This window comes from Liolophura sinensis, chromosome 1 (assembly GCF_032854445.1).
Source record: "Liolophura sinensis isolate JHLJ2023 chromosome 1, CUHK_Ljap_v2, whole genome shotgun sequence".
In the NCBI taxonomy this organism is placed as follows: Eukaryota; Metazoa; Mollusca; class Polyplacophora; order Chitonida; family Chitonidae; genus Liolophura; species Liolophura sinensis.
The window spans coordinates 1,164,827-1,178,456 of NC_088295.1; the positions used below are offsets into that span (position 1 = coordinate 1,164,827).

The following is a 13,630-nucleotide window of genomic DNA, read 5'->3' on the forward strand; positions in this document are numbered from 1 at the left end:
TACATCCAGGCTAAATCAAGTAGATTAAGGACTGAGAACCTACCTGATTTAGAGTACAGAAAGGTCTAAGCCAGATTAAGGAATGAGAACATACCTGATTTGGAGTACAGAGAGGTCTAAGCCAGATTAAGAACTGAGAACCTACCTGATTTAAAAAACAGAAAGATCTAAGCCAGATTAAGGACTGAGAACCTACCTGATTTAGAAAACAGAAAGGTCTAAGCCAGATTAAGGACTGAGAACCTACCTGATTTAGAGTACAGAAAGGCCTCAGCCAGATTAAGGACTGAGAACCTACCTGATTTACAGTACAGAAAGATCTAAGCCAGATTAAGGACTGAGAACCTACCTGATTTAGACTATAGAAAGGTCTAAGCCAGAACTGAGAACCTACCTGATTTAGAGTACAGAAAGGTCTAAGCAAGATTAAGGACTGAGAATCTACCTGATTTGGAGTACAGAAAGGTCTAAGCCAGATTAAGGACTGAGGACCTACCTGATTTATAGTGAGTGAGTGAGTGAAAGTTTTAACGTCACTTTCAGCAATATTTCAGTTTTATCGACAATAAAACGTCAAGTAGTCGATCTACTACGGATAATTCATTTACTATTCAGTCAAAAAAGGACACCAGAAGTCACATAACAAACACAGACGGTAGTTTAAAATCACAGCTTTCCTGCCATACCAATGGTAGAGAGAAAATCAAAAATGGTATCACTTTCTACAGAATTGAAAAGTTCTGCAAGAGAGCTCACGTGATGAAAGGAATCTTGTGCACGAGCAAAGTCACCACAGTCAAGCAGTATGTGCTTGACTGTGAACCGTTGATCACAAGCAAAGCAATGAGGAGCATCTTCTCCTTTCAACAAATACCCATGCGTAGCATGTGTGTGACCGATACGACAAACCTGGACCAACAAACTGACGAATATCATGCAGTTTGTTGGTTGTCTGGTCATCCCATTCAGCCTGAAACAAACTTTTGATATAGGAGCAAATAAGTGAACGCAATCCGAATATGGAACGTCAGTTTGGGTGGTAACAGAATGCAGAGCCGCCTTAGCAGCTTCATCTGCAGCAGTATTCCCACGGATACCCATATGCCCGGGCACCCAACAAAAGACAATGATAAAATTAAGTCGAGCATCTTCCTGATAGATATGTGTCTGGATGTACAGGCGAACCAGCCCGAATTGCTTGGAGGCAGGAAAGGGAGTCAGAGCAGATGAGAAATCTGCTACCTCCGAGCTCTGGGATGGACCGAAGTGCGCACAAAATTGCCTTGGCTTCCGCAGTAAATACAGAACAGGAATTTGGAAACCGAGTTGAAATGGTTCTGGGCCCAAGGACAGCAGCAGAAGCCACGCCATCATCATCCTTGGAACCGTCAGTGAATATACGGTGATAACATGGATTCTTTGAACACATATTACTAAACTACTGTTGGTATACTAGAGGGTTGGTGGAAGATTTCTTCAGGGAGGAGAGCGAGCTATCAACATGAGGCTCAGGACATAACCACGGTGGATCTTCCTGGATCTTCCTGCGTATGGGGGGCGATAGTATCCAGCCCAAGTCTAGCTGCTTGCACATGTTCCTGGATGCGGACACCAGTGGAGGAACAATGGATGGCCTCTGAGCATAGACAAGTCTTCAAACTCCGGATGGAAGACACAATCAAAGGCTGGGATGGATGGATTGGCTCTAAGCTTGGTGATATACTGTAAGGATAGTTTAGTTCTTCGAAGCTCCAGGGGAGGCTCATTTGCCTCAACATACAGACTCTCTACAGGAGAGGTGCGGAAAGCAGCTAAGCACAACCGTAGGGCCTGGTGATGTACAGTATTGAGTTTCTTCAACTGGGAGCGTGACGCACCTCCATAAACACTGCAGGCATAATCTAGCTTAGAACGAATCAGTGCTCGATAGAGCTGAAGTAGGGTTTCATGATCCCCTCCCCATTGAGCACTAGAGACAACCTTCAAAATATCAAGTGCCTTTAGGCATCTGGCTCTAAGATAATTAATGTGAGATTTAAATGTAAGGTGCTTATCGAAGATCACCCCAAGGAATTTTGCCTCCGGCACAACCTTGATGGGGGACCTATCTAAAAATACCTTGGGGTCTTCATGGGGGAAGTACTTCCAACAAAAGTTTACACAGTTAGTCTTCGACTTGAAAAACTTAAATCCGTTCTCCAGTGCCCAGGCAAAGCTGCAACTGTCTCTTGATAGTGTGCACACATTTGCCTCGACAAGAGATACCAAGATCGTCCACAAAAAGGGACGCGTTTATACTAGGAGATAAAACTCTGGCAAGGCTATTAATCTTAATGCTAAAGAGAGTAACTGATAAAATGATGCCTTGAGGAACCCCCTGATCTTGTTCAAAGTAGTCAGATAGGGTAGCCCCAATCCGAACTTGGAAGTGTTGATGGTCTAAGAATTTACGAATAAAGTCAGGAAGCCGACCTCTAAGTCCAAATCCATGAATATCTTTCGGTAGATCGGTAAAATGGGATGGGGACAATAATAGCGTTTTGCCATGAGGCAGGACAATTCCCAGAAATCCAAATAGTATTAAAAATTCCAAGAAGCACCCTCAAGGAAGATTCTGGAAGGTGTCATAAAAGCTGATAGTGGATATCATCTGGCCCTGGAGTTGAGTCATGGGCCATGCTCAGAGATGCCGATAGTTCATGTAGAGAAAATGTAGCATTGTAGGATTCTTCATTTGAGGATGTAAAATCAAGAGGACTTGCCTCGGCCCGTTCCTTGTTACGCTGGAACTGAGGCAAGTAATTATCTGAAGACGAATGGTGCGCAAAAGAAGCGCCCAACCTATTGGCTATGTCAAGTTTTTCTGTCAAAGAATTATTCCCGTCTCTAAGATGATTGACAGTGACATTGGATCCCTTGCACCTGATGCGTTGGATCATATTCCAGACTTTTGACATAGGGGTACGATAATTACTCCTAGAAACATAACGTTTCCAAGAGTCGTGTTTGGACTGTTTGATAGTCCCACGGGCTTTAGCTCGAGTACGCCTAACATCGTCTAAATTACCTGGAGATGGTCTACATCGGTACACGCGCTCAGCACGTTTCCTGAAATGCCTAGCTCGTTTACAGTCCTCCGTGAACCACGGTTTCTTAATACGGGGAACTGCACATGATTTCGGGATACATTTGGAGACTATATCGATTAGCTGATCTGAGAATAACTGAATAGGATCAACTGCATCAAGAAGAAGGCTGCTAGTAAGTGTTTCCCCACACAGAACAGCAAAGCAGGGCCAGTCTGCTTTATCATAATTAAAGCGTGGAAGAGAGGAAGATACCGGCTCCTCAAGGGTAAGTATGGTGGAGAAGTGGTCGCTTCCGCACAGATCATCATGAATGCTCCAGCTAAATTCCGACCTTAGCCCTGCATCAGCCAGAGCCAAATCAAGGACCGAATAAGTGCCCTTTGCAGGATGAAGGTAAGTATGTGTGCCATCATTTAAGACGCATAGAGAATTATTAGATATAAAATCCTCCAATACAGAGCCCTTCTGGTTACATTCAGAGTCACCCCAGAGAACATTGTGGGCATTAAAGTCACCCAAAAGAAGACACAGTTTAGGTAATTGATCATATAAATTTTACAGCTCTTGTTGGTGAAGAGTAGAAGAAGGTGGTATATAAATAAAGAGATCGTTAATACTATACCCAGTGTGATACGCAAGTCGGTGCAAGTCGGTGTTCAGTGCCAGTCTATTGTGTATTACACCCTGCCTGATCAAAAGAGAAGTACCGCCGTGATGCCTTTCCATTCGTAGATGTGGCAACAGCGTGATGAGATACATAACCTTGACACTGATAATTGATAACAGTCATTAGAGTTTCTTGCAAGCTAAAAGCTATAGGACTGAGGTCTTGCGCTAACATCAGGAGCTCTGCGAGGTTACACCTCAATCCTCTGCAGTTCCACTGTAAGATCTTTGTAGTAGCCATTATGAATATTTATTTGGTTTTTTTTTTTTTTCCTGGACTTTTTATACATTGCTGCACTACGCTCAGCAAAATCCTGCTGTGACAACGTTATCAACTTCCTCTGCATTTTAGCCTTGTCAACTTTAGAATCGCGTCGCAATGTGCGATAATACGACCCCAGGAATGTTGAGACAGGTACCAAGACCTCACCCTTGCCATTGGAATAGGCAGGCAAGTCTTCGGGTGCATCCATTTCCTCCATATTGGATTCTCCACCAGCCCTAGACATATCAGATTGCTGAGAGCCCCGAGGATCAAGACAATCTGCTATATCTCTAGTGTCTAACTCTGACATTGTAGACAGGTCAGGGCTGAACGTGCTACCCCATAAGGACGGGCTCTTACCAAGTGCACCTTTGAAATTTCTGACAATCGAGGGGGTGAGGAGGTATTCGAGATTTGACTCATACGGACAACCCACTCCGGGCTATTTGACGTCTGAGATGCCTCACAAAGGCTCTGGAGCCCACCTACTACTGGCGATTCGCTTAACTTCCTGACCTTATTTGTAGCATCAATGCGCTTATTTCAAATCTTTTTGCTGGAGGACATGGAGTTGGTGACAACTTGCCACTCTCCAGCTTCCTCGTTGTCAGCAGTAGAGTTATCCAAAGTCCCCTTATTTTGTTGACTGGAAGGAACAGACTCGCCAGAAACCCCAATTTCCATATCATCCCCATGTCCCTCACTATAATTACCATCATCATTATTGTCACCTTCAACTTCATAATCATTACTATTTTTATCATCATCATTATCATTGCAATCGTTATCGTCATTATCGTCATTGTCATTTTCATCGCTCAACGGGCAGTCCTTTTGAAAGTGGCCTGCCTGTTTACACTTGAGGCATTTATCCTTTAAAGGACAGTCGGCCTTGAATAATCTGTGGTATCGCAGATGTGACAGGCACGGACCTGACCTCTGTACCACAAAGGAATTCTAATATTCCCAACCGGAAATGATTGTGGAATGATCTCGGTCACACCACTCATGTAAATACGGCGCATACCATTCTCAAGTGACCTATCAAAAAGGTAATGTTCCCGGCTGACGTGATGGACCGTGCCATACCGGGACATCAAACCTCCAATAGTGTCATCAGGCACCTCGATCGGTCATCGAGATCTAACCAGGAGCCTTTGCTCCTCCACATCATATATTGGACAATCTACCCCTTTGAATGTGAAGCCACTAGCCAACAGCTGTTCCTTCACAGTTTGCGTAGCCATTGTAACATTCCAGACATCTCTAGAGACATTGATTAGTCCCTTTAGGACATTAGGCCCACTTCCCACTAACTCCTTTAGCCGATTGTATACTTCAACCGGTTGTACACCTCCCTGTATTACAAGCTTAAGGCTCAAGGGTCTATTTACTCGCCCTGCCCACAACATTGTGGGCCAGGGCGAGAACTACTACCCTAAAGAGAGGACCACAACTATGCATTTGGAACAGTGTGGATGCTGAGTGCGAAATAGATAAGGTATTACAAAGTGGAAATGCACTAAACTATGTACAGGCTATTTACAGAGAGGTTAGAGAATACGTCCTGCCGCTAAGAGCAACAGAGCGTAATGTCTCACAACCCTCAGACTGGGTGACCACTAAACAAAAGCTGAGAGCACAAAGGCTAGTTCCACGGCCAACCAGGGACTAACTCTCACCTGATTTATAGTACAGAAAGGCCTTAGCCAGACTAAGGACTGAGAACCTACCTGATTTTGAGTACAGAAAAAGCCTAAGCCAAATTACGGACTGAGAAACTACCTAATTTATAGTACAAAAAGGCCTATGCCAGATTAAGGACTGAGAGTCGGCCTGGTTAAGAGTATAGGAAGGTCTAAACCAGATTGACTGATAGCTGTCTGACTGAGGTATTAATTTTCTACTGGTAATAAAGCCTCCTAGTTGTATTATTATATTAACTATTAACTGCACATTTACATGCATTCAGTAAATATTATTTTTTTATTGATGATAGACATCAGGGACAAGGTCTACCTGTAGTTTGCCTGGATCGGTGAATGCCTGGAGAACAGATTTGGTGGCCTGTGGTCCTAAGGCAAGTAGCTCATTTACAGACGGCATCAGGTTAACCTCTCCTGTGATGAATCTTGCGAGGTCATTTTCCATTTCTGAAAAACAAATGTGGTGAAGATCAGGATATGGGTCTTTTGGTGGACATCAAATAAACTCTTTCATCATAATTACCATAAACATGATAAACACGGACAAACTAAAATTACTGATTAGCACAGTCATTAAAAACTCTCCCCAAGTAAACATTCGCCTGCTTTCTTAAAGTCAAACTGAAATCATGTTTAGAGTTCCTACCTGTGAAGGTTGTGATGGCTTCGGTGAGAGCTGAAAGGCAGGTGTCTGCTATGCCCATCAGAATGCGGGTTACGTTAGCATAGGGCGGGATATTCAGGGCACGGTCCAGACCTCCCAGTGAACTAGACAGCATCCTACAACATATCCAGTGATGTCACATTGATGCTGTCATCATGTTACAGTGTACACAGGCATTAAAGCTACATGTACATCCGGACGACAATGAACAGCACTTCACTACCAGGTATCGCCAGTACTTAACACCTGTTTCAGTGTTATGTGACACCAGTAAATAAATGTAACACTTCAATGCTGTGTGACACCAGTACACAACACCTGTATTTGAGCATCACTTCAGCGCTGTGTGACAGCAGTACACAACACCTGTATTTGAGAATCACTTCAGCGCTGTGTGACACCAGTACACAACACCTGTATCTGAGCACCACTTCAATGCTGTATGACACAACACCTGTATTTGAGAATCACTTCAGCGCTGTGTGACACCAGTACACAACACCTGTATTTGAGAATCACTTCAGCGCTGTGTGACACCAGTACACAACACCTGTATCTGAGCACCACTTCAATGCTGTATGACACAACACCTGTATTTGAGAATCACTTCAGCGCTGTGTGACACCAGTACACAACACCTGTATTTGAGAATCACTTCAACGCTGTGTGACACCAGTACACAACACCTGTATCTGAGCACCACTTCAATGCTGTATGACACAACACCTGTATTTGAGAATCACTTCAGCGCTGTGTGACACCAGTACACAACACCTGTATTTGAGAATCACTTCAGCGCTGTGTGACACCAGTACACAACACCTGTATCTGAGCACCACTTCAATGCTGTATGACACAACACCTGTATTTGAGAATCACTTCAGCGCTGTGTGACACCAGTACACAACACCTGTATTTGAGCATCACTTCAGCGCTGTGTGACAGCAGTACACAACACCTGTATTTGAGAATCACTTCAGCGCTGTGTGACACCAGTACACAACACCTGTATCTGAGCACCACTTCAATGCTGAATGACACAACGCCTGTATTTGAGAATCACTTCAGCTCCGTGTGACACCAGTACACAACACCTGTATTTGAGCATTACTTCAGTGCTTTGTGACACCAGTACACAACACCTGTATTTGAGAATCACTTCAGCGCTGTGTGACACCAGTAAACAACACCTGTATTTGAGAATCACTTCAGCGCTGTGTGACACCAGTACACAATGCCTGTATTTGAGCATCACTTCAATGCTGTCTGACACCAGTACACAACACCTGTATTTGAGCATCACTTCAGCGTTGTGTGACACTAGTACAAAACACCTGTATTTGAGCATCACTTCAGCTCTGTGTGACACCAGTACACAATGCCTGTATTTGAGAATCACTTCAGCGCTGTGTGACACCAGTACACAACACCTGTATTTGAGCATCACTTCAGCTCTGTGTGACACCAGTACACCACACCTGTATTTGAGCATCACTTCAGCGTTGTGTGACACTAGTACACAAGGCCTGTATTTGAGCACCACTTCAATGCTGTGTGACACCAGCACACACTACCTGTATTTGAGCTGTGTGACACTGGTAGGTTTTAATGTCATACTTAGCAATTTTTATTATGACGACAACTGACACTCTGTGAACTGTGTGTACCTGATAACATTTTGTTCAGTCGTGTTTCCTGATAACACCATTTCTAGGGCTCTCAGAGTATCCTGCAGATTTATAGAGGTCACAGCTCCCAAGGTGTCCATCAGATGTGGTATATTAAGCACCATGTTCAAGTAGTGGATCCCCTGCTTTAAAAGATCCTCCACCGGCACAATCCTACTGTTGAGGGCTTCCAACGCCTGAGGGGGCAGACACAGAGTTTAACAGCTTATATTCACAACTACCCTAATTTTTCTAATTATTGGGACAGATACTAGTAGTGTTGAAAGTAGAATGCTGCATTTCGTTGCCAGCTTTTTGGAAAAGTAAAGATATGAATATGATGTTCATAAGATGGTCTAATCATGTGAGAAAAAAGAAAGTCTCAGCCAAAGGATACGGTTCTTACAACTCACATAAAAGGAAAACACACCAATGAATTTCAACTTCTACTGAACAAAACGGAATTTAGAACACAAAACAAAACAAAAACCTTACTGCTGTGTTCCAATGAAAAGATATAACGGACGTTATGTTGCCATGGAAAGACTTAAACTGACATTCTGGCCCTGAATTCTCACCTGCCCTTTAAACTTGGACAAGCTGATGAGCTCTACAAATTCCTTCATAACTGCTTCATTGATGCGTTTTTCATCACATATAACAGCAATGTAGGCAGTACCATTCCTAACGCACAACAGCTGCTTGAGGTCCTTCGCGTCTTTGCTGAGTAAGTAAGGTGTGAGCTGAAAAATATAATCACCAACATAGTGACTTTCAGTGAAAATACCAACGTAGTGACTTACAGTGAAAACGTCAATATAGTGACTTTCAGCGAAAACACCAACATGGTGACTTCCAATGAAAACGTCAATAAAGTGACTTTTAGTGAAAACACCAACAGTGACTTCCAGAGTAAACACTAACCTAGTGACTTCCAGTTAAAACACTAACATGGTGACTTTCAGTGAAAGCACCAACATAGTCATTTCTTGAGAAAATACCTCCAGTTTGGTATTCACAGTACAGAATTTACAGCATGACGCAGTATTCACAGTGAAGAATGGTATTCACAGAACAACATGGTATTCACAGTACAGAATTTACAGCACAGTGCAGTATTCACAGTGAAGAATGGTATTCACAGAACATGGTATTCACAGTACAGAATTTACAGCACAGTGCATTATTAAAAGTGAAGAATGGTATTCACAGAACAACATGGTATTCACAGAACAACACGGTCTTCACAGTACAGAATTTACAACACAGTGCAGTATTCACAGCGAAGAATTGTATTCACAGAACAACATGGTATTCACAGTACAGAATTTACAGCACCGTGCATTATTCAAAGTGAAGAATAGTATTCACAGAACAACATGGTATTCACAGAACAACTTGGTATTCACAGTACAGAATTAACAGCACAGTGCAGTATTCACAGTGAAGAATGGTATTCACAGAACAACATGGTATTCACAGAACAGAATTTACAACAAAGTGCAATATTCACAGTGAAGAATGGTATTCACAGAACAACATGGTATTCACAGTACAGAATTTACAACTCAGTGCAGTATTCACAGTGAAGAATGGTATTCACAGAACAACATGGTATTCACAGTACAGAATTTACAGCACAGTAAACAATTTACAGCAACATGATACACATCAGCTTAGATTCCACATTTACCAATCTTAACTGTTCATACATTCACTTATCTGAAATTCGGTTGTTTCGGCTGTGCTCTCCCTCAACTTAATAATCAAAAACCTCATGCTGTCCTCAGGCTCACCTGCCCACCACAGTGCCCGGATGCTCTTCTCAGACTCACCTGCCCACCACAGCGACCTGATGCTGTCGTCACTCACACCAGATCAATAGAGACTGCTCAGTTCATCAGTAACCTGAAGCTGTTACCAGACTCACCTGCTCAAGAGAGACTTTTACGTTCATCAGTGACCTGATGCTGTCCTCAGACACATTTGCACTCCTCAGCAATTCCTCCACCTCCGACCAGTCCACAAACCACTGCTTCACAGCTGTAAGAAAACAAAAATGTATGTATACATGTAGGTGTAAATTGGCAACAAAAAATGTATATATAGGTGTAAATCTGCGGTTACTTTTCTTCCTGACGGTTACATGACTTTGTCAATATATTACTGATCTTCTTTGATGGGCTCACTAGACTACTTACGTGTATATGATTGGTTTTTGATGCAGTGCAAGATTTTTTACCCTTAGACATTGACAGTTGGGTTACAGATACAAGGAGTACTGTAATATATCCTACTTATATCATTTATATCATCACAATATCACCCCCTTGTGAACATTTTATTTCAACAAGTTAAGCAGCGTTTTTAAGCCATAGGGCCTACTCATTTATTCATTTGACTGATGTTTTGTGCCGTACTGAAATCCGTACTGAAAGCTCAAATCATTATAAGTTGAAAACTGTCACACAACTGTAGGATCTGGCCTATTTAGCCAAGCCATTATGATGGATTTTGGGTGTGACTAAGATCTAGCCTATTTAGCCGAGCCATTATGATGGTTTTTTGGTGTGACTCAAATTTGGTCTATTTAGCCAAACCATTAGGATGGATTTTTGGTGTGACTCAGATCTGGCCTATTTAGCCAAACCATTATGATGGATTTTTGGTGTGACTCAGATCTGGCCTATTTAGCCGAGCCATTATCATGGATTTTCAGTGTGGCTCAGATCTGGCCTATTTAGCCAAACCATTATGATGGATTTTTAGTGTGACTCAGATCTGGCCTATTTAGCCAAACCATTATGATGGATTTTCGGTGTGATTCAGATCTGGCCTATTTAGCCGAGCCATTATGATGGATTTTCAGTGTGACTCAGATCTGGCCTATTTAGCCGAGCCATTATGATGGATTTTCGGTGTGATTCAGATCTGGCCAGCCGAGCCATTATCATGGATTTTCAGTGTGATTCAGATCTGGCCTATTTAGCCAAGCCATTATGATGGATTTTCAGTGTGACTCAGATCTGGCCTATTTAGCCGAGCCATTATGATGGATTTTCGGTGTGATTCAGATCTGGCCTATTCAGCTGAGCCATTATGATGGGTTTTCAGTGTGACTCAGATCTGGCCTATTTAGCCGAGCCATTATGATGGATTTTCAGTGTGACTCAGATCTGGCCTATTCAGCTGAGCCATTATGATGGATTTTCAGTGTGACTCAGATCTGGCCTATTTGGCCGAGCCATTATGATGGATTTTCAGTGTGACTCAGATCTGGCCTATTTAGATGAGCCATTATGATGGATTTTCGGTGTGATTCAGATCTGGCCTATTCAGCTGAGCCATTATGATGGATTTTCAGTGTGACTCAGATCTGGCCTATTTAGATGAGCCATTATGATGGGTTTTCGGTGTGACTCATCCCTGGTCTATTCAGTCATCATGGAGGTTTTTTTTAAATATATTAACTACATGTATAATGTACTTACCCACAGATTTTTCTCCAAAGAACATCTGAATGAAGTCATTAACCATAAGAAGACCTTCCTTGATGTGCGCCCAAACCGTGTTATTCTTGCTCAGGCCTTTGATGATGGGATCTAATTCCATGACTATATCTTTAAGGCTGAAAGCATTTGAAATCTTACCCTGTGAAGTATATTCTCTTATTTTCATGGTGATCAATACAGACATATCTACCAGCATGGAGACAAATCCTCAAAATACAGGCTAGGTTCTAAATCAAGAGCGGATATACACACATGTAAGTGAACATAAGTTTTACGCCGTCCTCAAGAATATTCAACTTACACAACGACAGCCAGCATTATGGTGGGAGGAAACTGGGTAGAGCCCCGGGGAAACTCACCATCTGCAGGTTGCTGACAGACCTTTCCACATACAGAGGGAGTGGAAGCCAGCATAAGCTGGACTGGGTAATTGCGTCGCGCTGGTGTGGTAGTCCCCTCAGCCACAAAGACCCGTCAGAGAAAAAGTGCCTACTTGTAAACTTCTTCTCGTGTTATAATACCTTGTCTGGTCATGAACACACATGGATTTCCTTCAAGAAATCGACTTTACTGGTCTAACATTACAAGTTATAGTGCCTTACACGTCTGTGTATGATTCAGGTAAAGCCTTAAACTTCTCAATCCAGTCCGGCACACTCTTCAGAACATCAACCATTTGGAACAGATGTGGGTCCTTTACAGCTGAGCTATTCAAAATCAGATCCAGCAACAAGCTCATGTCATTAAACCCGTTACGTAATGTGTAATTCCCAGAAACTCTTGACAACTGTAAATAAAAAAATACAAGATACAAGCAATTGTGTAGCATCAAACTGACTTTATCTACAAGAGGCTATCTTTCCCTTAAACTCAGAATGAATTTATCTACAAGAAATTGATCCTCGTTTGATTACAAACAGGCTATCTTCAAGAATTACATGCAGCATATTCTGGTTCTGTAGACCTCAAAGCTAAAAGAGTTCCACATTATCAGCAGGAAATAGGGAGATAATTATGGCTTACTTTAAGAGGATATAAGGTGACACTTACCAATTTGACGATCTTTACAACATCCAAGTGATTCTGTAGAGCCTGGATCAGCTCTGGCAAGTCTGTCGTGTTCAAAGTACAGAGGTCTCTAGTGACAGCCTCAACATCGGCCCTCTCCTCGAAATAAAGGTAATGCTTCAACTTTGTGGCATTACATAAAACAGCTGTACCGTTAAAGTCTCCCAAGTAGCTCACAATCTAAAACAGATTGTATATCTATATATTATTATTTACATCATTAGGTCCGCTTCATTCACGATAATGACATGAAATCAAATGAGTCATTAACTCTGAGCCACTGGAGGAAAGGCTAGTGGCCAGGGTTCACCATTAGTCTTTGGTAACTTGATGATTAGCTTTCTGTACAGAATGAGATGTGTACACCATTGTAGAAAGACGTGACGGATCTTCAATGGACTGAGCATCACTGTTAATCTGTCTACTCCAGTGTTAGTTATTGTCTGACGATAAGAAAACATGGTTTGATTTTAAACAATAAAGTTTTCAGGGCCAATACAATGTCTTATTTCAGGTGCCTGTCTACAGCCCACAGCTTGATATCACAAGGTTTGTCAGGTAACTGATGAGGTGCCTGCCTACAGCCCACAGCTTGATATCACAAGGTCTGTCAGGTAACTGGTGAGGTGCATGCCTACAGCCCACAGCTTGATCTCACAAGGTTTGTCAGGTAACTGGTGAGGTGCCTGCCTACAGCCCACAGCTTGATATCACAAGGTTTGTCAGGTAACTGGTGAGGTGCCTGCCTACAGCCCATAGCTTGATCTCACAAGGTTTGTCAGGTAACTGGTGATGTCCCTGGCTACAGCCCACAGCTTGACAGGACCTCACAAGGTTTGTCAGGTAACTGGTAAGGCACCTGGCTACAGCCCTCAGGACTTCACAAGGTACATGCATGTCAGGTAACTGGTGAGGTGCCTGGCTACAGCCCACAGCTTGACAGGACCTCACAAGGTTTGTCATATAACTGGTAAGGCACCTGGCTACAGCCCT

At 42.7% G+C, this 13,630-nt stretch overlaps 1 protein-coding gene across 1 annotated transcript in view; it reads right to left on the reverse strand.

Moving 5' to 3' along the window:
• The window catches only part of LOC135461452 (uncharacterized), a 276,606-nt gene that overhangs the window by 210,060 nt on the left and 52,916 nt on the right, over positions 1–13,630 (reverse strand). Inside the window, exons 7-14 of the mRNA XM_064738560.1 lie at positions 12,620–12,817; positions 12,172–12,356; positions 11,549–11,685; positions 9,988–10,100; positions 8,636–8,800; positions 8,058–8,254; positions 6,373–6,506; positions 6,040–6,173 (exon numbers count right to left, since the gene is read on the reverse strand). Of these exons, the coding sequence (XP_064594630.1) occupies positions 6,040–6,173; positions 6,373–6,506; positions 8,058–8,254; positions 8,636–8,800; positions 9,988–10,100; positions 11,549–11,685; positions 12,172–12,356; positions 12,620–12,817 (1,263 nt within the window). The remainder of the gene's footprint in view (positions 1–6,039; positions 6,174–6,372; positions 6,507–8,057; positions 8,255–8,635; positions 8,801–9,987; positions 10,101–11,548; positions 11,686–12,171; positions 12,357–12,619; positions 12,818–13,630) is intronic.